Below are 20,932 nucleotides of genomic sequence, written 5' to 3'. Positions count from 1 at the left end.
TTCTGCGCATGCGTGAACCGCCGAACCTGTTCCGTTACTTCCGGGTTCGGCGCGTACGTAACCCGTGTTGTACGCAACCCGCAGCATTCGTATCCAGAGGTATGACTGTACTATTTGTAGACCTTAAGGTCCTCTGTGGGGCATACCAGGAGAAGCGGTCCCATAGGTACGAGGGTCCTAGGCCGTATAGGGCTTTAAAGGCTTTACAGAAAAATGGCTTAAAGTAAACACACACTAGCCATTTTCTACTTAGGATAGCGGAAGGAAAGACAGACTTGTACACGTTCCAGCACCTTACTTTTGAATAAGCCTGCAACTCCATTAAAAATGAAGACGCGGATGCCTCCTGACTGCCAATATCACGTTTGCAAAAAATAAAGAAATGCAGCTTTACCCTGCTTTGGAGGGCACTGCCGACAGGCTAATAACCCGTTTCCACTAGCCCTTGTTCAGACTTAGCGCTCAGAAACCAGTATTGGGTAACCTGGTTCGTAACATGCTACGGCCTCGTGAACTGCACGCCATGACATTCAGAATATTCTGGAATTATCTGGAGGATTCTTGAGGCCCAGGCGCAACTCAACAGGGGAGAGCATTCCAAAGATGACCTACTTGCACCTTGAAGTCACCTTCCAAGGCCTGGCTAGTGTGCCTGCCTTCAAGGTCAATTAGACTTGGAGGTACAGAGGGGGAAAGGGCCTTCTCAGCTATGGCCCCATGCCTGTGAAACTCTGCTACAAAGTGATGCCCGCCAAGTCCCATCACTGTTTAAAATTGCTTTTGCATAATGGGTTTTATAGTGCAACCGTTTGAACAGGTGCTGTTTCAACTTTGAGCATTTGATTTTAGCGTTCTTATGATGGGCTTAGTATTTTATTAAGCTTTATGGTGGCTTATTACATTTGGAGCCTGCCCTGACAGGATGTGAAAGGCAGACTATCAATATTTCAAATAAGCAGGACAGTGGCCTTCAATTCTTACGGCAGCAAATCTCGCAAATTAATTATGCATGGCACGAATCACACGTTAGGTGGCTAATTTACCGTCTCTTTCTCTACACGTCTGCCTGAGGCCTAAAACGCTAACTATTTATTGACAGTGTTAGAAACTCAAGATATAGAAGCTAGGTGCCAAATGACTCCTTTAACCGGAGTTAAAGTTGTCAAAATGGCCCAGCTGCCATTTGGGGGCCAGATGGGTCGAAAGTTGTATTTTTCAATTTGACTTTTTGGCTCCTGAAATTCATTCCGATTGTGCAGATAAAAGATAACGGAGAGAATTCTACAGGATGCTTTGTTAGTGTGTGAAAACAGTCAAGATCCAATGATCCCCAGGCATGCACCTCCAGGTGGTGGAGACGTCAGGCGTCGTCCTGGCACCCGGGCATCTTCACTTGGTCGCAACTGGCCAATAGGCAGGCACAAAATGAATTCAGAACGCTGCTTTTATAACCAGCTCTTCACAGTATCCCAGCACAAGAAACGTTTTTAAAAGACAATATAACAATGAAGGTTTTTTTGTGTGTGTGTGTCTAACTAGCTAATTGCTTTGAGATGTTTCATAGGAAGAGACTTGTTAATGAAATAAATTAAGTAAACAGAGCAATATCTTGCTTAAATAATTATCACGCCTGTTTTAGTGGGTTATAGCAGTGTTTCCCAACCTTGTGCCTCCAGATGTTTTGGGACTACAACTCCCATCATTCCTAGCTATCAAGACCAGTGGTCAGGAATGATGGCAATTGTAGTCCGAAAACAGCTGGAGGCACAAGGTTGGGAAACACTGGGTTATAGAATCACAGAATTGTGGAGTTGGAAAGGGCACAGTGGTTCATCTGGTCCAACCTAAAATTTCAGCTAAATCATCCATTACATGAGCTGATCTGTCTATTAGGCAGGAGGAAAGAATTCTGAAGCAAGAAGCATATTTGGTTTTGTTTTTAAGATGATGTGCCTGCTCACAGAAGGGCTTTCAGGTAAGAGTCCTTCCCACCCTTACCTGGGAGGAGTGAACATGGGACTTTCGGCGTGCAAACCAGGTGTTCTACCACCAAGCGATGCCATTTCCCCCATGTAAGGAAAACGACAAGTAGAGAAGCCTTTAATATGACACCTGGAAGACGAGACTTCAAGACATGGCCAACTAGGCAATATCCAGAACATCAGAGTTGCCCCAAAAGTCACTGGCTGGTCTCAGACACAACAGCAGCCTGTTAAAAGCTCTTTGAACTGATGGATTTATCACCACTGTGGCAGCATGGCCAAAATGTGTCAGATGTCCTCAATTCCTTGGCACTTCCCAATGGGAGGAAAGGAACAGCCCACTGGGGAAATGAAAGGAGTAAGCACCCCAAGGTTATTACAGCTGTGAAGTTTCAGAGGGGTTTGGAGGGGGGATGATCACACATCCCTGCAAATAAGCAAAGGAGCCGAGTTGTTTATTTTTCGAACACTCTCATTTCTACAATGCTTGTGGTCTGAACTAAGAGGATGTTACAGGCCATGCATCTTACTCATCTGCAAAACAAACCATTACTGGAAAGGATTCAAGTGATGGCAAAAAAAAGAATTAAATGTAAGCACTGATTAACGCAGCTACAAGAGAATAAATTTGTATGCAATTTGTATGTTTAGTGGCCCCCACTTTCTGCCGCCAAAAAAGAAGATAGCTAGGGAAAGAGATGACAATTGCTCTCCAGGCAGACTCATCACAATAACCAATATTGCTAAAAGCTGAAAAGCAGTCAAGTCTTAACGCAGGCAAAGGGACACAACATCAGATTTCTGCAAGAGAGCAGGTGTAGTGTTGCAGTTACAGTGTCTGACCTGGAACGTGCAGGTTCAAATCCCTGCTCAGCCATGACCCTCACTGGATGAATCTTGGCTAGTCATTCTCTTTCAGCCTAACCTACCTCAAAGGGTTGTTGTGAGGATAAAAAAATGGGACAAAATTAAGCATGCCTCCCTGGGAAAAACAGAAAGATATACAGTACTGTATAGAGCTTTTGGGAGGGATGAGATAGAAGAGGTGTGAAGGGCCTGCTCTGGGATAGGCTCCTGATTAAACTTGCACCAAGCAGAGTGATTAAAGAATATTTGCTGGAGCTGGTTTTCTATACCTTGCAACTATGAAAAAGTGTTAACGCAGGTTTAAAAAATAGTCCTTAAAGCAAAAAGAACTTCTGCCTTTGACCTAACCTGACACACCTGCTTTCTGAGGAAGATAGATGCCCCCTAGACACACCCCAAGAAGTCAAATGAACATTTTATTTTAGATCAGCAAAGAAAGAAAGCATATTTCACACCTGCTCCCTTGCAACTCTATGATTCTATGACTTTGCTGCCTGCCTCATCTCCCCATAGGGTTGCAGTTATAGGGCCAGGAATAAATATTTGCTATGCAGTGAAGCATATCCTATGGGTTTGTGCACACTTAATCTCCGTCTCTGCACCTCATTGATCCAGAAGGGATTAAATTAGTTTTAAATTTTGCACTCACTTTTCTATTAAAAATAGTATTCAGATTAGTTGTGATGCTGGAGTTTATCCATGCAAGGGGGGGAGCAGGACTGGGGGGGGGGCAGCTGGGGTGATAGTGGTTGGGATATAGTTTGCCTTCAGGATACACGGAACACAAACAGTTCAGTGCTATAACAAATTAGCCCTGCTAAGCCAGTAAGCTGACTGCGGATATATTATGGAGGCTTCTGAAGAACAGGGATCTGATTGGGGGAAGGGGCTGGGAGAAATTGGGGAGTGGAGGATTCCTCCCCCCCCTCAAACTGCATAAATTGATAACAGGCTCCAGGAATTCATGTTCCTGCTACAACACACTTGCCGATAGCAAACACATGTTTGCAAGCAACATGCATCAAATATTTCCTGGAGTGTTTTGTGTGTGTTTCTTAAGCCACATAAATAACATGTGATACAGCCCACGGAACAAACAAACAAACAACTGGCTTTGCCAGAATTGTAGCCTGGCCAAACTTCCACAAGCCGGACTCTTGCAGCTGGTCCTCCCGGTTTTACACCCTCCTTCCTCGCCTGCCATTCGTAGCTTTGGTGTTATGTCCTCCAAGGGCAGAATCTAGCTGCCTCAGCACCACAGGTGTGTCCTTGCTTGAAGATGGGCCGTTGAGGGTGGTGTTTTTCCTTTCACGGGGGAAAAAAACCCACCCAGCCACTTTTCTTGCCTTCTGTCAACCAGCCCCTCTCGAAAGCAAGCAAGCAAGCAAGAGGGCAAGAAAATAGAAGAGGAGGAACAGGAGGAGGAGGAATGTGCCTTGGGCAGGCAAGCAGGTCAGCTCACCTGGCTGGCCCAGCGGAATACCTCTGGGGTGGCCTCTCACTAGCCAAAGCCCGCCCCCCATCTGCCCTGATTTTAAGTCTCCTAGCCCTCAACTGTTGACCCAACCATTGGCCCAGATCTAGTGAAAGAAAAAGAGAGAGCAGGCTTTGGGGGTTCAGACACTTAAACCTCTGCAGTATTTTAGGAATAAGTCACACACCAGTATATTTTCAGTGGGAACAAGGGAAGGAATAAAGGGAGATCAGCTAGGTGGTGATCTGTCCTGGGAGCCTTTGAGGGCAAGGGGCTGCTTGGGATTATGGACCTGGGGAGTCCTCCCTTCCTGTCCTGTGGGGGAAAGGAAAACTGATCTGAACCGAAAGCAGAATCAAGTTTCACAACAAGAGACCCGAGTGAGTGTGCAAGGAGGGGGTGGGGAGAAGGGACTACAGCCCTCCTGCCAGCTTCGAGTTTCCCTCTCTCTGTTTCCCCCCCCCACACATAAAACCTGGGCAAATGATTAACGCTGTCAAATAAAAATGGGAGAGGGGAGAGAAAGTTTCCTTGGACAACAAGAAGAGGAGATGATCCGGAGACGATTGCATTGGGTTTGTTGGGTTTGTTGAGGGCACCTAGGAAAGGAGGCTGGTGCTATTTATGCAGAGGGTTAAGATGGAGAAAGAAAACTTTTCTTCCCATGGTTGCATGGAGTCTGCAGATCTGGAAACATTTTTCACCCACACCCACGGGAACAGCAGATTTTAAATGTTAGGTTGGCGGTTTGTGGCGACGTATACAGAACATCAAAATTTCATGAATCGTGCGCAAGGAAAGGAGAAAAGAAAGAAATTAAGTATATGGCACTGGAAAGAACACACAGAAGTTTTGCTGTTGGGGGGGGGAAGCTGTTTTGCTGGTGGATAAAGTGGGGAGCATTGGGGGGAGAGGAACTTTTATATTTTCGCACTGGGAGAGAAATAAAGGGATACCCCCACCCCAGGGCGAATCAAGCTACAAAGAGTGCTCCCAGGCAGAGATACTGTGAAGGTTATGGGGTGCAAGCCTTGCTGGAGGAGATATTTTTCCACCCAGGGAATCTGGAAGCAAAATAACCACTTTCTTTTTTAGTGGGTAGGTGGGGGAATTATGTAGCCTTGAGTGCAGGATGAAGGAAGTGGGAAGAAAGTACTTTTAAAGGACAAGGAGATTACCAGAGACACTTATTTTACTGTACACTCTGCAAGGAAGAAGAGAGGTGTGTGGGTTTTTGTTTTTTTAAAGTGAGAGATTTGGGGCAGTGGTGGGAGGAAAAAGAGAGAGAGAGAGAGAGAAGAAAGCTGTAAGGTAAACGCCATGTTTGTCAAGGAATGAGAGCCAGGCGAGGACAGACAGGGCAGGGGAAGGGAGGGAGCAAGCCAGACAGGAGGGGAAAGGGGGGGGGAGGACAGGAAAAGCAAAGGAGCAGGCAAGGTGTTAAAAGAGATGGCATGTGGTGGTTGGAGAAACAAAGAAAGACAAGGTGGAAGGCAAGAAGGATGGGGGATGCAAAGGGGGGGGAATAAGCAGGGAATGAGGCAGTGGCTCAGAGTGCGAATTGCCAAGCCCCCAGTTCAAATCTCGCTTGTGCCATAAACTCACTAGGTGGCCTTCAGCAGACGACTTATTCTCTCAGCTCCAGCTCCCACAGCCTGCAATACGGAGGAATCTTAAAACAACACAGTGCCCTACATTGCAGGGCTGTTGTGCAGCGCACTGAGGATGCATGCAAAGCACTTTGATCGGACTCCAAAAAATTGCAATATGGATGCTAAACCAGAAAGCAAGATGGGCATTGGGGTAGGGTGGGGGCACCAAAGGCCTTTCCGTGGGGCAGGGAAATGAGCATATCTAACAAGGCAGAGGGCAGAAGAAAGGGAGAGGGGTGGGAGGGAATCAAGCAAAGCAGCAGGAAGTTTTGGGGAAGGGAAGACAACAGGCGATAAAGGGCAGGCAACGAAGTCTAAACATAGAGTGGAAATCAAGCAGAGTGCGGAGCCCCCGCGTCCGGCAAGAGCCTCAGGCTGTGCCGGGTCTTAACCGGGGGACTTGCTAGGCCAGATCACACTCCTGCGCCCCCTGCCCATGTGCAAAGTTCCGTCCCCATCGCCAGCCTCTCCCTCTCCCCCCGCCTTAAGGAACTCCCGGATTCTGGAGCTGCTTTGTCCCCGGCCGATTCCCCACTCCCTGTCTCCTCCTCTCTCTCTCTCCAAAAAGTTTGCGAAAGTTTTCCCTTTCCCGCTCCCGTCGGCGCGGGCGCGCTCACCTCTTGGACTGCGGCTCAGAGGGGTTGCGATCCCTCTGCCGTCGGTTCTTGAACCAGTTGCTGACCTGCGTGAGCGAGAGCCCGGTGACCTTGGCCAGGTTGCGCTTCTCGGCGGGCGACGGGTAGCGGTTCTGCTTGTAGAGCTCCTTGAGCGCGTTGCGCGACCTCTCCTTGAAGCAGTACACCGTCTCCTCGCCGTCCCAGATGGTCCGCGGCAAGGGGAACTTCCTGCGCAGGCGGTACTTGTCGACGGCGCCCAGGGGCCGCCCGCGGGCCCTCTCCGCCTCGCTGTAGCGCGCCTTGTACCAGAGCTCCTGCAGCAGCGCGTGGTTGGCGGCGTCGAAGCTGTGGCTCTCCAGGATGCCGTACAGCTCCGCGTAAAGACCCTGGTGGAAAGCCACCAGCGCGCGCGCCTTCAGCAGGCTCTCGTTGCCACGTAGCAGGTCGCTCCGCGGCAGCGACCACAGGAACCGCGCCAGCCGGTCCAGGTGGCCGCCTTGCTGGAGAGCCTCGCACACGCACGCGACGTGCTCCGGGGAGAAAGCCAGCGGAGCCTGCGGCGGCGACGACGAGCAAGGCGAGGCGGGAGACGGCGAGGAGCAGGCGACCGCGCTGGCGAGGGCAGCGTGGCGCTGGTGCTGGTTGCGCACCAGCAGCTCGGCGTGGAGCAGGACCTGGTCCGCCGCCTCCGCCGCTGCCTCCTCCTCGTCGTCCTCGTCTTCCCCGTCGTCGTCCTCCTCCTGCTTCCTGGCGAAAGGCGGCGCGCAGCCTTCCCGGGCTGCCTTCTCGGGCGCCCCGACGCCGGAGAGCATGTCCGCCAGCACGTTTTCCTGCTTGATCGCTGCCACCACGCCGGGGATCGGGGCGGTGGGGGAGGCAGAGGACATTTTCCACCGCCCCCTCCCTTGTTTTGGAGTTGGGTGGTGTGGGTTTGTGGGTTTCCCCCCCTTTCCCCTCTCTCTCTCTCTTCCCCCCCTCCCCAGTGCACATACACAAACACACACCCACACACCGTTTCTCCTCCTCCTCCTCCTCCTTGCCCCGCCACCCGGCTGGCGTTCAGCCGATCAGGTTTCCTCGCCGCCGCGCAGGAACCATTAAGACAGCTTGTTCGAGCAAAACTTTGTGTAAACGGATCGCGGCTCCTTCCCCCCCCCACCCCTGTCCGACCTCCTCCTCCTCCTCTCCAACCCCCCCTCTCCCTTTTCTTCCTCTCCCCCCGCCCCCCCTCCACTACCACCACAACGTGACTCCTCCAAAGCCTTCTCTCCCTCTCGCCTGCCTACATGTTCTTTAATGGCACAAGCAGCCTCCCGGACCCGGGCGCGGGCGCGGATTGGACGCCCAGCGCGGAGGGGGCGGGGGCATCCCGGGGTTTCTATGGGAACCGTCAATCAACCCCTCCCCCGCCCCGCCCCTCCCGTCGGTGCCCGCTTGGCGAGGCTTTGCTCCCTCCTTTTTCGAAAAGCGAAACACCTCTACCTGGAAGATCGGGGCGTGTGCGGCTGGTCTGCGCCGCCACCCCCCCCCTCACTTCCCCTGCAATGCTTCCCTGGAGCGGCTGGGATGGGGGAGATGCAGAAGAACAAAACGAAGGGGAAGCGTAGGTGTCCCTCTTTCTAGGCATCCTTAAAAGCAAAGCTTTCAAGTTTCGAGATAAATTGTTGAGAGAGTGGATATCTTTCAATGGAGTGGTAGCGGTTAGCTAAGGGAGAGTTCAGATCCTGCCTCTCCACATTAATTGGTCAATAACACAGGACTATGCACCTATATTTAGGAGTTAGATCCATTAAAGTCAGTGATTCTTCCTGCGTGGTGTGCAGAGGGCTGCTCAGTAAAGTCCCACTGAGCTCAGTGAGTCCCAGTTAAGCTTCCCAGTTATGTTACAACTTTCAGGTTTCCAAATAAATGATTGAGAGTGTAAGATAACTTTCCGTGAACAGCTAGTGTAGGGGTTAGAGAGTTCAAACTCTGCCTCTCCACATTACTTGGTGAATTATGCAAATATATGCATATCTATTTAGGAGTCTGATCCATAAAATTCAGAGGTTCCTACTCCAATGTGCGTAGAGGATTGCTCAGAAGTCAGCCCCATTGAGCTCCTCAACCCCAATTAAGCATGGGATAGAATCCTGTGAAATCCTGTATCAACTTATCTAAAAGTCCCGTTGAACTAAATGGGGCTTGCTTCTGAGTAAGACAAGCATAGGATGGTGCTGTAAGTCACCATCTTTTAACACTCTTGTGTGAACATTGGGGGGATAAAATATGGGAGTGTAAGTAGGGTTTAGTCTAAGGCTCTAAGCTCTCCCCCCCCCACAAGCAGCCAGCATACTGCCCATCCTCAAAATGAATGAAAGAAAATGAAAGAGGGAAGAGAAAACAAGAATTAACACAGAAAGAGGCAGGGAAGAAGAAAAAAACAGCACAGGAAGAAGGCTGGAAATTTGGGGAAACGAGAAATATAGTGAAGGAGCAAGAAAAAGCAAAGTTTAATTGAAAAGAATGCGGTAGTAAGGGGATTCCCCTGCCAGTTTCTTGGGCAAAGAGATTATTTACCTTTCTTAACCTGCAGTTTGGCACCAAGACTCCCTTCCTGCTCAAAAGAGAACTATGAAGCTGAGCCCCCACCCAAAATATTATTTTTTTGTGACTAGGATTTGCAGTCTGTTTCAAAATGACTATTCTCCCTGTAAAATACGTTGAAGGTTCTGTTTACTTTTACTGCTGTGGTATACTAAGAGTTAATGAAGGATATTCGCAAAATGGCTGCTCAAAAGCTGCACGGTTGCTGCTGCTTCTAACCCATGTATTATTTACAACACTGTCTGGAATAAGGTCCGGAAAACAAACTTATTAATATCAGTGGATCTATCTGCCTGCCCTTCGGTTTCTGTCTGGGGACCTTGCACCTCTCTGAGTTATTCAAGCCCCTTCGCCACGACAAGGCATTGATCCATGAAGGGCATCTTCAAATATCTACCGGTATATGGCTGTCACATGGAGGATGGAAACAAGCTTGTTTTTTCCTGCCCCAGAGGGTAGGACTCGAACCAATGGATTCAAGTTTCAAGAAAGGAAATTCTCACACTAAACAACTTTCTGACAGCAAGAGCAGTTTGAAAATGAAACAGACGCCTTCGAAAGGTGGTGGACTCCTTGGAGGTTTTCAAGCAGAGATTGGATGGCTATCTGTCATGGATGATTTAGTTGCAATTCCTGCATTGCAGAGGGTTGGACTAGATGACCCTCGGGGACCCTTCCAACTCTACATTTCTGTGATTCTGTTGAGAGTTGGACTTAACTGTCAGGGGTCCTTTGTTTTTGTTTGTTGTTGTTTAGTCGTTTAGTCGTGTCTGACTCTTCGTGACCCCATGGACCATAGCACGCCAGGCACTCCTGTCTCCCACTGCCTCCCGCAGTTTGGTCAAACTCATGTTCGTAGCTTCGAGAACACTGTCAAACCATCTCGTTCTCTGTCGTCCCCTTCTCCTTGTGCCCTCAATCTTTCCCAACATCAGGGTCTTTTCCAGGGAGTCTTCTCTTCTCATGAGGTGGCCAAAGTATTGGAGCCTCAGCTTCAGGATCTGTCCTTCCAGTGAGCACTCAGGGCTGATTTCCTTCAGAATGGATAGGTTTGATCTTCTTGCAGTCCATGGGACTCTCAAGAGTCTCCTCCAGCACCATAATTCAAAAGCATCAATTCTTCGGCGATCAGCCTTCTTTATGGTCCAGCTCTCACTTCCATACATCACTACTGGGAAAACCATAGCTTTAACTATACGGACCTTTGTAGACAATAATAATAATAATAATAATAATAATAATAATAATAATAATAATAATAATAATTTATTTATACCGCGCCCATCTGGCCGGGTCTCCCCAGCCACTCCAGTGATGTCTCTGCTTTTTAAGATGTTGTCTAGGTTTGTCATTGCTTTTCTCCCAAGAAGCAGGCATGATCACGTTTAGTCAAAACTCTCCACTATGACCTGTCCATCTTGGGTGGCCCTGCATGGCATAGCTCATAGCTTCTCTGAGTTATTCAAGCCCCTTCGCCACGACAAGGCATTGGTCCATGAAGGGGTCCTTTACCTTTACCTTTATTCCCCCAACAGAGCTTCAGTTCCCAGAGTGGTTCATCTTCACCAGGACCTCTGTGCGGGGAACATTAGTTTCCTAACAACTCTCAGCACACATAAGCAACTACAACTCCCATAATTCTTTGGGGGGGAGCCATGGCTGTTTAAAGTAGTATCAAAGTGCTATAAAGGTATGGTGGGAACGTGGCCTAAGATGCAGCAGAGACCTCTGCCAGACTGCAGCTGTTTTTATACTTGAGAAGTGAAAACAGAGAAGGGATGGAAAAGGGAGGCAAAGAGCTGAGATGATAGTTGGCTGGGTGTGTTTATGTGTGTGTGTTATCTTGCAACTTGCCAAACTGTCTGTTGAAGGAGAAATCGATAACTGGGCTACCAGGTCTACGTTCTACTGAAAAGAGTAGAAAAGAGTCCCTCAAGGCCTGTGGAGACCTGCAGCTGCTGGAGACAGTTTTTGGACCACTGCTGAACACTAAACCACAACACTTTGCCTTTGGAAAGAGTTTCTTGCTGGCAAAGACAAACTTCTTCTTCTTCTTCTTCTTCTTCTTCTTCTTCTTCTTCTTCTTCTTCTTCTTCTTCTTCTTCTTCTTCATTTTCTATTTCTTTTTGTCTTTTCTCATCTATTTTCTCCTCTTCTTTTTAGAATCTGCCTAGCTCCTTATTAAATCCCAGATGCCCAACTGCAGCACAAGCTTATTTCAAATTGCACAATTTTCGTGACTCTGCACAAGATGTGTCTGAATGTTAGAATAAACCCTGATCATAAACCCCAAAAGTATTTTCTTGGCAGGAAACTCCACTGAGTTTCAAAGGGCTTACTTCAGATAAGGCTGCAATCTAGACACACGTCAAACAGAGTCCAGTCATAGGCGTGCAGCAGAACATGAATCATTACCAAAATATAATTATAAACGAGCCTGTTACATATATCTTAAATATGTATCTTAAATATCTTAAATATGTATACAAACTCAATGAGAGGTGTGTTTGCTTTTGCTGGGTAATCTTATTTATATTAGGTCTAATCTGAGACAGACAAACTCTCATCTCCATATCAACACAGCCTTTCTCTTCTCTGATTTTTCATATTTGTCAGAGTTGAAAATCCTTGTTCACAGCAATACGTCATAGGGAACTGTAGAAGATTAACCAGACTTTTAGAGGACATCTGAAGGCAGCCCTGTTTAGGGAGGCTTTTAATGTTTAATCGATTATTTTATTTTATTTTTCTGTTGGAAGCTGCCCAGAGTGGTTGGGGAAACCCAGCCAGATGGGCGGGGTATAAATAAATTATTATTATTATTATTATTATTATTATTATTATTATTACTACTACTACCAATGCTCTTGAAGAGAGGCGCAGATACCGTTTCTGGTTGATATCCAAAAAGAATGCAGTGGTGTACTTCTACTGCAAAACAAAAGAAAACAACAAAACAAAATATCTTCTGCAAATATTTTTGTTGTTGGTACTATACTGTACTATACTGCATGTTTAAATGCTTATTTGGTTGTCCTTGAATCTTCCTGCCACAGTCATCCTTTCCTGCCACGCTCCTTGAGAACCATGCCTTTATATGCATGCCTTATATTCAGCTACTCATTCAGAGATTGCTTACTCACAAGTAGACTACATACTAACATGCTGCGTGATAACGCTGGGTCTGTAGATGCAGACTTAGAGTGCCAGTATTCTGGAGGGTGGGGTGGTGGCCCTGTATGAAAGAGCATCTCCAACCCCATCATTCAGCTTGGACACTGAGGTTCCGCTCCAAGGTCCTTCTGGTGGTTCCCTCACTGCGAGAAGTGAAGTTACAGGGAACCAGGCAGTGGGCCTTCTCGGTGGTGGCGCCCGCCCTGTGGAACGTCCTCCTGTCAGATGTCAAGGAAATAAACAACAATCTGACAGAAGACATCTGAAACAACCCTGTGTTTGATGTTTTAATTTGTTGGAAGCTGACCAGAGTAGCTGAGGAATCCCAGATGGGTGGCATATAAATACCGTAAATAGAAGGAGAAGAAATGGAGGCAGTGAGAGATTTTACTTTCTTGGGCTCCATGATCACTGCAGATGGTGATAGCAGTCACGAAATTAAAAGACGCCTGCTTCTTGGGGAAAAAAAACTATGACAAACCTAGATAGCAACTTAAAAAGTGGAGACATCACTTTGCCGACAAAGGTCCGTATAGTTAAAGCTATGGTTTTCCCAGTAGTGATGTATGGAAGTGAGAGCTGGACCATAAAGAAGGCTGAATGCCGAAGAATTGATGCTTTTGAATTATGGTGCTGGAGGAGACTCCTGAGAGTCCCATGGACTGCAAGAAGATCAAACCTATCCATTCTGAAGGAAATCAGCCCTGAGTGCTCACTGGAAGGACAGATCCTGAAGCTGAGGCTCCAACCTCATGAGAAGAGAAGACACCCTGGAAAAGACCCTGATGCTGGGGAAAATGGAGGGCACTAGGAGAAGGGGACGACAGAGGGCGAGATGGTTGGACAGTGTTCTTGAATCTACTAACATGAGTTTGACCAAACTGTGGGAGGCAGTGGAAGACAGGAGTGCCTGGCGTGCTTTGGTCCATGGGGTCACGAAGAATCGGACAACAACAACAACAACAACAAATGTTCCTACCCTGTGCAGTGTCTAATTCATCCTCTGAAGACACAAGTGGCCAGCAGTGTTCAGTTACAAGGAGCGTTTTAGGAATTGCTTAACCTTGAATTCATTTTCAGAATCCTTCCTTCTGTGATTCTATGAACCTGAACTGAGTTCAGAATCCTTACACACAAAATCCACTTCTTGTTTTCTCCCAATGCCTAATTTAGGGAGAAAAAAAAGTTACATTCCTAGAAGAATCTCCTGTTTTTTGTTGCAATACTCCTGTACCAGCAGTGGCATGATGTATATTTATTTGATTTTGGGTTTACAAAAGCCAATGCTTAAAACAGTGCAGTATAAACAGAGAGGGTGTTGTGTCTAAATACAAAGCTGCTATCTTTGCAAGCTGCAGGGAAGTGCTACCTGCCACCATTTTTTTTAACTTCCACTCCCATCATTCTAGACCAATGACCATGCTTGCAGTGGTTGATGGGAGTTGGAGTCCAAAAAACAACAACACCTGGCTGGTACTATTTTGAATACCCCTGGATTAGACCATCGTAGCTGCAACCCTAAACACATTTATTTGCAAGTAAACAAACTCACAGTGTGCAGTAGGACATAAGAGCACAATTCTAAGCAGTACATTTATACTCAGAAATAAGTTTCATTAACTTATTCCCAGTTGAACCATAGGATTGCAGCCTCTGTCCTCTCAAGTATACACTCTCTACACCCCTCCCAGTAAAGAATCATGGGAACTGTAGTTTCTAGCACCCTTAACAAAACAAAGTACGGTTCCCAGGATTATTGCTCTGTGTGCAGGCTTTAAATGTGCTTGAAATGTATGGTGCGTAATATCCAGTTGTTGCACAAGAGGCACTTGAGAATGGAGTGAGAAGAAAACAACTTCCTTAAAAAAAAAGTATGTTTGATCAGCCGTTCCTTTCTCTGGGAATAGTTCATTCATTTTCTTAAAACATATTTCCTTTCACCCACGGACACAGTGGATTGTTGCTCCTGGGTTCAGCTCACCGCAGCAGAGACAGGCACATTCCCCGCGTTTTGTGAATCAGAACCAGACACCCATTTCACAGAGGTGTTTGGAATGGGAAAGGACATCAGATGTACAATACGATCCTAGCAAATTTATTAACTTGGCTTGTCAGTACAGATAATTGCAAAGCAGTTTTCATGTATAAAAGCGGCTGCGACTGTTCTGCTCAGAAGCCACCGATTTACTTTACAGTATATGAGACGTCTTTCTCTCTTCCATCTGCCGTCTGGACTAGTCCAACAGATCCTCAAGCGCCTTTTAGATTGCTGCCAAGACAGACGCGATCCATAAGAGACTTAGGCCGTGCGCCAAATTGAACTCCTAAGACAGTCATTTAGCATGAGCCCCTCTAATCATAGCTGCCAAGTTTTCCCTTTTCTCGCGAGGAAGCCTATTCAGCATAAGGGAATTTCCCTTTAAAAAAGGGAGAACTTGGCAGCTATGCCTCTAATATCAGCGTGGGCCCTTGTGGAAAGAGAACTGCCCATCACAAGTCTACAATTCAAAGAACTCAGCCGTCGGGCTCTCTGTGCGGCGCGGCTTTCCTTCCCCCCCTCCACGCCCTCTGCGATGCGGAACTGTTCTTTCCGAGGATTCGGAGCCGCCCGGACGTTGTTTGCGGAGGGACGCCGCTCGCCGGAGTTGCCAGGCGATGCTGAGCCGCGGCGAGGAGTAGCTGCAGCGCCAGGAGGAGGGCGAGGAGGAGGAGGAAGGGAGCGGAGTCCCAGCAGCCATGGACGACCAGGGCTGCCCCCGCTGCAAGACCACCAAGTACAGGAACCCCTCCCTCAAGCTCATGGTCAACGTCTGCGGCCACACGCTGTAAGTGCTGCTGGGGGGGGTTGCTTCGAGGCGTCAGTAATCCTTGTCTGTTAGCTGCTGCATAAAATGGGCTGTGTAGGGTATATGTGTGTGTGTGTATGTATATGTGTGTATATACACACACCCAGATCCCATTTTATATATGTTGTTATTTAGTCGTTTAGTCGTGTTCGACTCTTCGTGACCATTCTGGGGTGTTAGTTACAGGTAGGTAGCCGTGTTGGTCTGACGTAGTCAAAACAAAATACAGTAAAAAATTCCTTCCAGCAGCACCTTAGAGACCAACTAAGTTTGTCATAGGTATGAGCTTTCGTGTGCAGAAGTGTATCTGAAGAAGTGTGCATGCACACGAAAGCTCATACCTATGACAAACTTAGTTGGTCTCTAAGGTGCTGCTGGAAGGAATTTTATTTTATTTTATTCTGGGGTGTTGTTTTTGATATAGATATAGATAGATAGATATAGGCATAGAATGGAAGGGACCGCAAAAGGCCATCTCACAAACCCCCTTGCAAAAAGCCAAGGGGAATCGTACAATCGCAACAGGCAGGTACTAAAATTAATAGTTGCCTCTCCTCCGGTTCAGGTACTAAAATGCTACCGGTACTATTAATGTCTGCCTCTGGTCCAGTAAAAACCTGTAGGCTAGATTACTGCAAGGCATTAGAATAATAATAATAATAATAATAATAATAATAATAATATTGTTATTTGTACCACACCCACCAGATCAGGTTGCCCCATCCGCTCCGGGCAGCTACCAGCAAATATAAAAGCAAAAAAAGGATAACAATGATAATAGTTTTATTATTTGTACCCTGCCCACCTGACTGGGTTGCCCCAGCCACACTGGGTGGCTTACAGAATGTATAAAGCATAATAAAGTATCAGACATGAAAAACTTCCCTAGACAGATGTCTTCTAAAACCTGTAGTTATTTACCTCTGTGACTTGTGGGACTGCATCTGAAGTGGATTTGGAAACTTCAGCTGGTGCAGAGTTCAGCGATGAGGTGGCTTCCCCAGGCAAAGCGGTTTGAGCATAGAATGCCAGTCCGGGCCAGATTGCACTGGCTGCTGGTTAGTTTCCAGGCCCAATTCAAAGTGCTGGTTTTGATATATAATGCCTTAAATGGCTCAGGACTGTAATATCTCAAGGACTGAACTTACCCAGACCCTGAAGTCATTATCAGAGGCCTTACTTTGTGTGCCTTCTCTGTGGAAGGTGGCAACATGAGAACGGGCCTTTTCTGTGGTGGTTCCCTGCTTGTGGTATGCTATCCCCTGGCAGACTTGCCTGGAGCCTTTGTTACATATCTTTAGGTGCAAAAAACATACTCTATGGCCTTTTAAATTAGGTGAAGGGGTTTATTGTATTTGTTTGTTACTATGTTATACATTTTTGTGCTTTTATGTTGTAAACTGCCCTGTGATCCTGGATGGAAGGCGGTAAAGAAATTTAATACAGGTAAATACTAAGGGGACGACAGAGGACAAGATGGTTGGACAGTGTTCTTGAAGCTACGAACATGAGTTTGACCAAACTGCGGGAGGCAGTGCAAGACAGGAGTGCCTGGCGTGCTATGGTCCATGGGGTCACGAAGAGTCGGACAACTACTATCGTATATTCTGGCGTATAAGACAACTGGGCGTATAAGACAACCCCCAACTTTTCCAGTTAAAATATAGAGTTTGGGATATACTCGCCGTATATCTTCTAAGCCCCTTTTGACCAAGATATCCCCTGAGGGCATGCAGTTTAAGTGGCCATGGAACCGCTGTAACTTTTTTCATCTTCTGTGGCCATTAACAATTTCTGTTTGGGCAGCATAGGTTGACCAACTTAGTTTATTGGGGTGGGTGTGGGTTTTTGTGTGAGTTTAGCAAGCTTTTTTATGGATGATTCTTAATTTTTCTGCTATTTCAGTGTTTACTCCATTCTTTTGGGATTGCTACAGGATTGTATTTTAATATTTGGTTGGAAGCCGCCCAGAGTGGCTGGGGAAACCCAGCCAGATGGGCGGGGTATAAATAATAAATTATTATTATTATTATTATTATTGTATAAGAAATACGACCCGGCGTATAAGACGACCCCCGACTTTTGAGAAGATTTCCCTGGGTTAAAAAGTAGTCTTATATGCAGGAATATACAGTACTACTAATAGTAATAGCAGAGAGAAGAAGAGCATAGAAAAAAAACACGCCATGGTGCATCTGTAACAGTGAAACTGGGTGCCTTGATCTGCCTCAGTGGCATAAAACATGTCTCTCTCATACTGTTCTTTACAGCCATAGCAGGCACTGTAACTCTCCAGCGGTTTGACTTTACCCTGTTGGCCCACTTTTCTCTCCAGACAGATGGATGCCAACTTGAATAGTAATAATAAAATACTAAACAGTTTTTTTTCTAAGCACAAGGGTAGGCTTTGCCTAAAGAAGAGCTGTATTTAGCAGGCACCGAGAAGAGCACAGCGATGGCGTCCCACACTTGATATCAATAGGCAGGGAGTTCCAAAGTGCGGGTGTTGCCATGCTAAAAACAGTTTGAGTTCATCCAGGTACAGAAGGGTTATTACGTGGCTGCACGTGTAGCAGTGCCAGTTCTGCTGATTGAAGTGGTTGAGTGGGCGCATGCAGGGGTAAGGTGATCTCGCCAAGTTGTTATCAGTTAGCTCTGGCTGGTTGTTTTTGTAAACTAGGGTGATGGGGTGTCTTGCTTAGCCATGAGCCACAATCCTTAGGGAAGGGTCATAACTCAGTGGTAATGGTGGCTGTATTATCTCCCTTTGCTCTCAGAGGCATTATGCCTCTGAATACCAGTTGCTGAGAATCACAAATGGAGAGAGGGCTGTTGTACTCCGGTCATGCTTGTGGGTTGCTGGGCTAGGTGGGCCTTTGGCCTGTTCCAGCAGGGCTCGCCTGATGTTTTTATTCCTCATGTGCAGAAGATCGCAAGTTCAGTCCCTGGTGTCTTCCTGGGAAGGTTCCTGCCAAACCAAAGTTAGGCTAAACAAACAATGGCTTAGAGTTATTATGTGTTAACCAGGCCAATGCCTCCTTGACAGATGAGAAGGGGATGAATTAGTAAAGTAAGATTTAGTTGTTGCTTGATATTCCAACAATTCTTATTTATTGCAGCACCATCACTTTAAGCAATGCTTTGTTTATTGCAGAAATTGTGGGAAATGTATGATCCACTCTCTTTTTAAAGAGAAACTAGAGCATCTTACAAGTTTCCTGTCTCAAGAACAATGCTGTGCAATGCAAATTATGAGCATGAGCTTGGAGGCGCCCTAGGTTCAAATCTTGCCTTGTTGGCATCCGTGTGTCTCGAGAGACAGTGGCAGAGTGTGGTTAATCAATATAATACACGTGAAGCAAATATATTAGATCTGTGCAAATGTATGACTAATGGTGGAGATAATTGTGGTGGCTTCAAACTGAAAGCCCATATGTCAGTTGTAGTAATAACATTCTGGGCAACAGTATTCCAGGGAATTCCTTGAATAAAAAAATATTCTGAAGGTATCTCACTTGATGTGTGCTGTTAAATTGTACTTGGATTCTACAGGTGGGATTCTGTCTTGATCAAGTAGCCTAAATGAATGAATGAATGAATGAATGAATGAATGTCCAGTAGCACCTTAGAGACCAACTAGGTTTGTTCTGGGTATAAGCTTTCGTGTGCATGCACACTTCTTCAGATGATGAGTTTCAAGCCGGTAGCACTTCATCCGTCATGAACAAAATCAGATTATTCATGGTCTTTCTTCAAGAGATTCCCTGACTAATTGTGTTGCCCAACTCTATAATAAAGATATGAGGAGTGTCTTTGGATGAATGGGGGCCAGCTCTCTCTTTTCGGTTTGGACCTTCCCCGCCCCCTTTTTCAATTTACAGTAATGCGATCGATCTTTTTACTTGCATCAGGTTTAAAATCAATCAGCAAATATCAAATGAAAGCAATTTATAACAGGTTAAGTCAAAGTCAATGCTACTTGTCTTACATTGTCCTTTGGAATTGTCCTATTCTAGTAAAGAAACAAACAAACACCAGACACAATTGTTTCGAAAGTCTCTCATTAGGCCCAGATTGCCCTTTCCAAAGACTTGTATATTTTTTAAAAAAGCCAGTTTGTTTATAACCAATTTGTATCTCCTGACTACTATTGAATGCCTTCAAAGTCTGAAAATACAGTCTATTCTGCACGGGATTGCTTTCAGTGATTGCCCTGAAGTGTAATATTGTGTGGAATTTTATGTCTCTTTATAGAGTAGGGCTGCTATCAATACATTATATCTCAACACTAGTTGGAACAGTGCTTAAACCCCATTGGCAGTTTGTTTATTATCTTTGAGAATTCTTGGAGAACAGACTAGAGATGGGCAAAAGTTGTCCCCATCTTCAAAAAGGGGGAAAAGAAAGCCCCAGGTAACTACCGTCTGGTGAGCTTGACAGGGAAGGCCCTAGAACAGAAAATTTACAAAAATAACGCATTACAAGAGAGGCACAGGCAATGTTGAGCACAAGCCTGGGCACAAGGTCAACTTAAAATTTGTGGGCTATGCCAGGAAATTATAATTAATTCTGAGAGCTTTTAATACGCTCCCTAGGCCCTATTGAGACCATACCTGCCTGCGGACTGTCTCGCCAGAGTGGTGCATGTTCTAGTTATATCTCGCTTGGACTACTGCAATGCGCTCTATGTGGGTGACCCAGAAACTACAATTAATCCAGAATGCGGCAGCTAGACTGGTGACTGGGAGCGGCCGCCAAGACCACATAACACCGGTCTTAAAAGATCTACACTGGCTCCCAGTACGTTTCCGAGCACAATTCAAAGTGTTGGTGCTGACCTTTAAAGCCCTAAATGGCCTCGGTCCAGTATACCTGAAGGAGCGTCTCCACCTCCATCATTCTGCCCGGACACTGAGGTCCAGCACCGAGGGCCTTCTGGCGGTTCCCTCGTTGCGGGAAGCCAAGTTGCAGGGAACTAGGCAGAGGGCCTTCTCGGTGGTGGCGCCTACCCTGTGGAATGCCCTCTCAACAGATGTCAAAAAGGAAAACAACTACCAGACTTTTAGAAGACATCTGAAGGCAGCCCTGTTTAGGGTTTAGGGAAGCTTTTAATCTTTAAGAAATTAGTGTATTCTAATATTTCTGTTGGAAGCCACCCAGAGTGGCTGGGGAAACCCAGCCAGATGGGCGGGGTATAAATAATAAATTATTATTATTATTATTATTATTATTATTATTATTATTATTATTATCCTGCCAACCTAGCAGTTCGAAAGCACACCAAAGTGCAAGTAGATGAATAGGTACTGCTCCAGTGGGAAGGTTCGCCAGATGCAGCTTTGTCATGCTGGCCACACGACCCGGAAGCTGTACTCCGGCTCCCTCGGCCACTAAAGCGAGATGAGCGCCCCAGAGTTGTCCGCGACTGGACCTAACAGTCAGGGGTCCCTTTATTTACCTTTACCTTTTAGGCACTATTGGGTGGGGATCTTCATAACTGGACACTCCCTCACATTAAAACACATGTCATGTGTAAGGCTGGGGTCCTGGTTGTGACATCTTGTGGCTCTTCCAAGGACCAGTGCAGCTGTGGGGATAGTCCTTTTGTGCCTTCCTCCCCTGCTTCAAGCTCGGGCAGGAGCTTGCCTCTCTGTGGCTCAGTACAAGGTCAGCAAGAATGTGCAGTCATTTTAGTGGGCCCAATCTTGTGGAACGCCCTCCTGGATAGGCACCC

The 20,932-nt window shown here is 46.5% G+C and overlaps 2 protein-coding genes across 3 annotated transcripts in view; one reads left to right on the top strand and one right to left on the bottom strand.

Moving 5' to 3' along the window:
- The window catches only part of SIX4 (SIX homeobox 4), a 31,125-nt gene extending 23,586 nt beyond the window's left edge, over positions 1-7,539 (bottom strand). The window contains exon 1 of the mRNA XM_035104240.3: positions 6,593-7,539. Coding sequence (XP_034960131.3) covers positions 6,593-7,479 — 887 coding nt within the window. The 5' untranslated portion in view covers positions 7,480-7,539. The remainder of the gene's footprint in view (positions 1-6,592) is intronic.
- A 7,434-nt stretch (positions 7,540-14,973) lies between these two features.
- MNAT1 (MNAT1 component of CDK activating kinase) overlaps positions 14,974-20,932 on the top strand; it is a 124,863-nt gene continuing 118,904 nt past the window's right edge. For both annotated transcript variants that reach the window (XM_088674091.1, XM_035104252.3), the window contains exon 1: positions 14,974-15,177. In XM_088674091.1, coding sequence (XP_088530217.1) covers positions 15,089-15,177 — 89 coding nt within the window. In that variant the 5' untranslated portion in view covers positions 14,974-15,088. The remainder of the gene's footprint in view (positions 15,178-20,932) is intronic.

This window comes from Zootoca vivipara, chromosome 1 (genome assembly GCF_965207765.1).
Source record: "Zootoca vivipara chromosome 1, rZooViv2.hap1.1, whole genome shotgun sequence".
Taxonomy (NCBI): domain Eukaryota; kingdom Metazoa; phylum Chordata; class Lepidosauria; order Squamata; family Lacertidae; genus Zootoca; species Zootoca vivipara.
The sequence above is the reverse complement of the archived record's forward strand: the minus strand, read 5'-3'. Positions and strand labels throughout refer to the sequence as shown.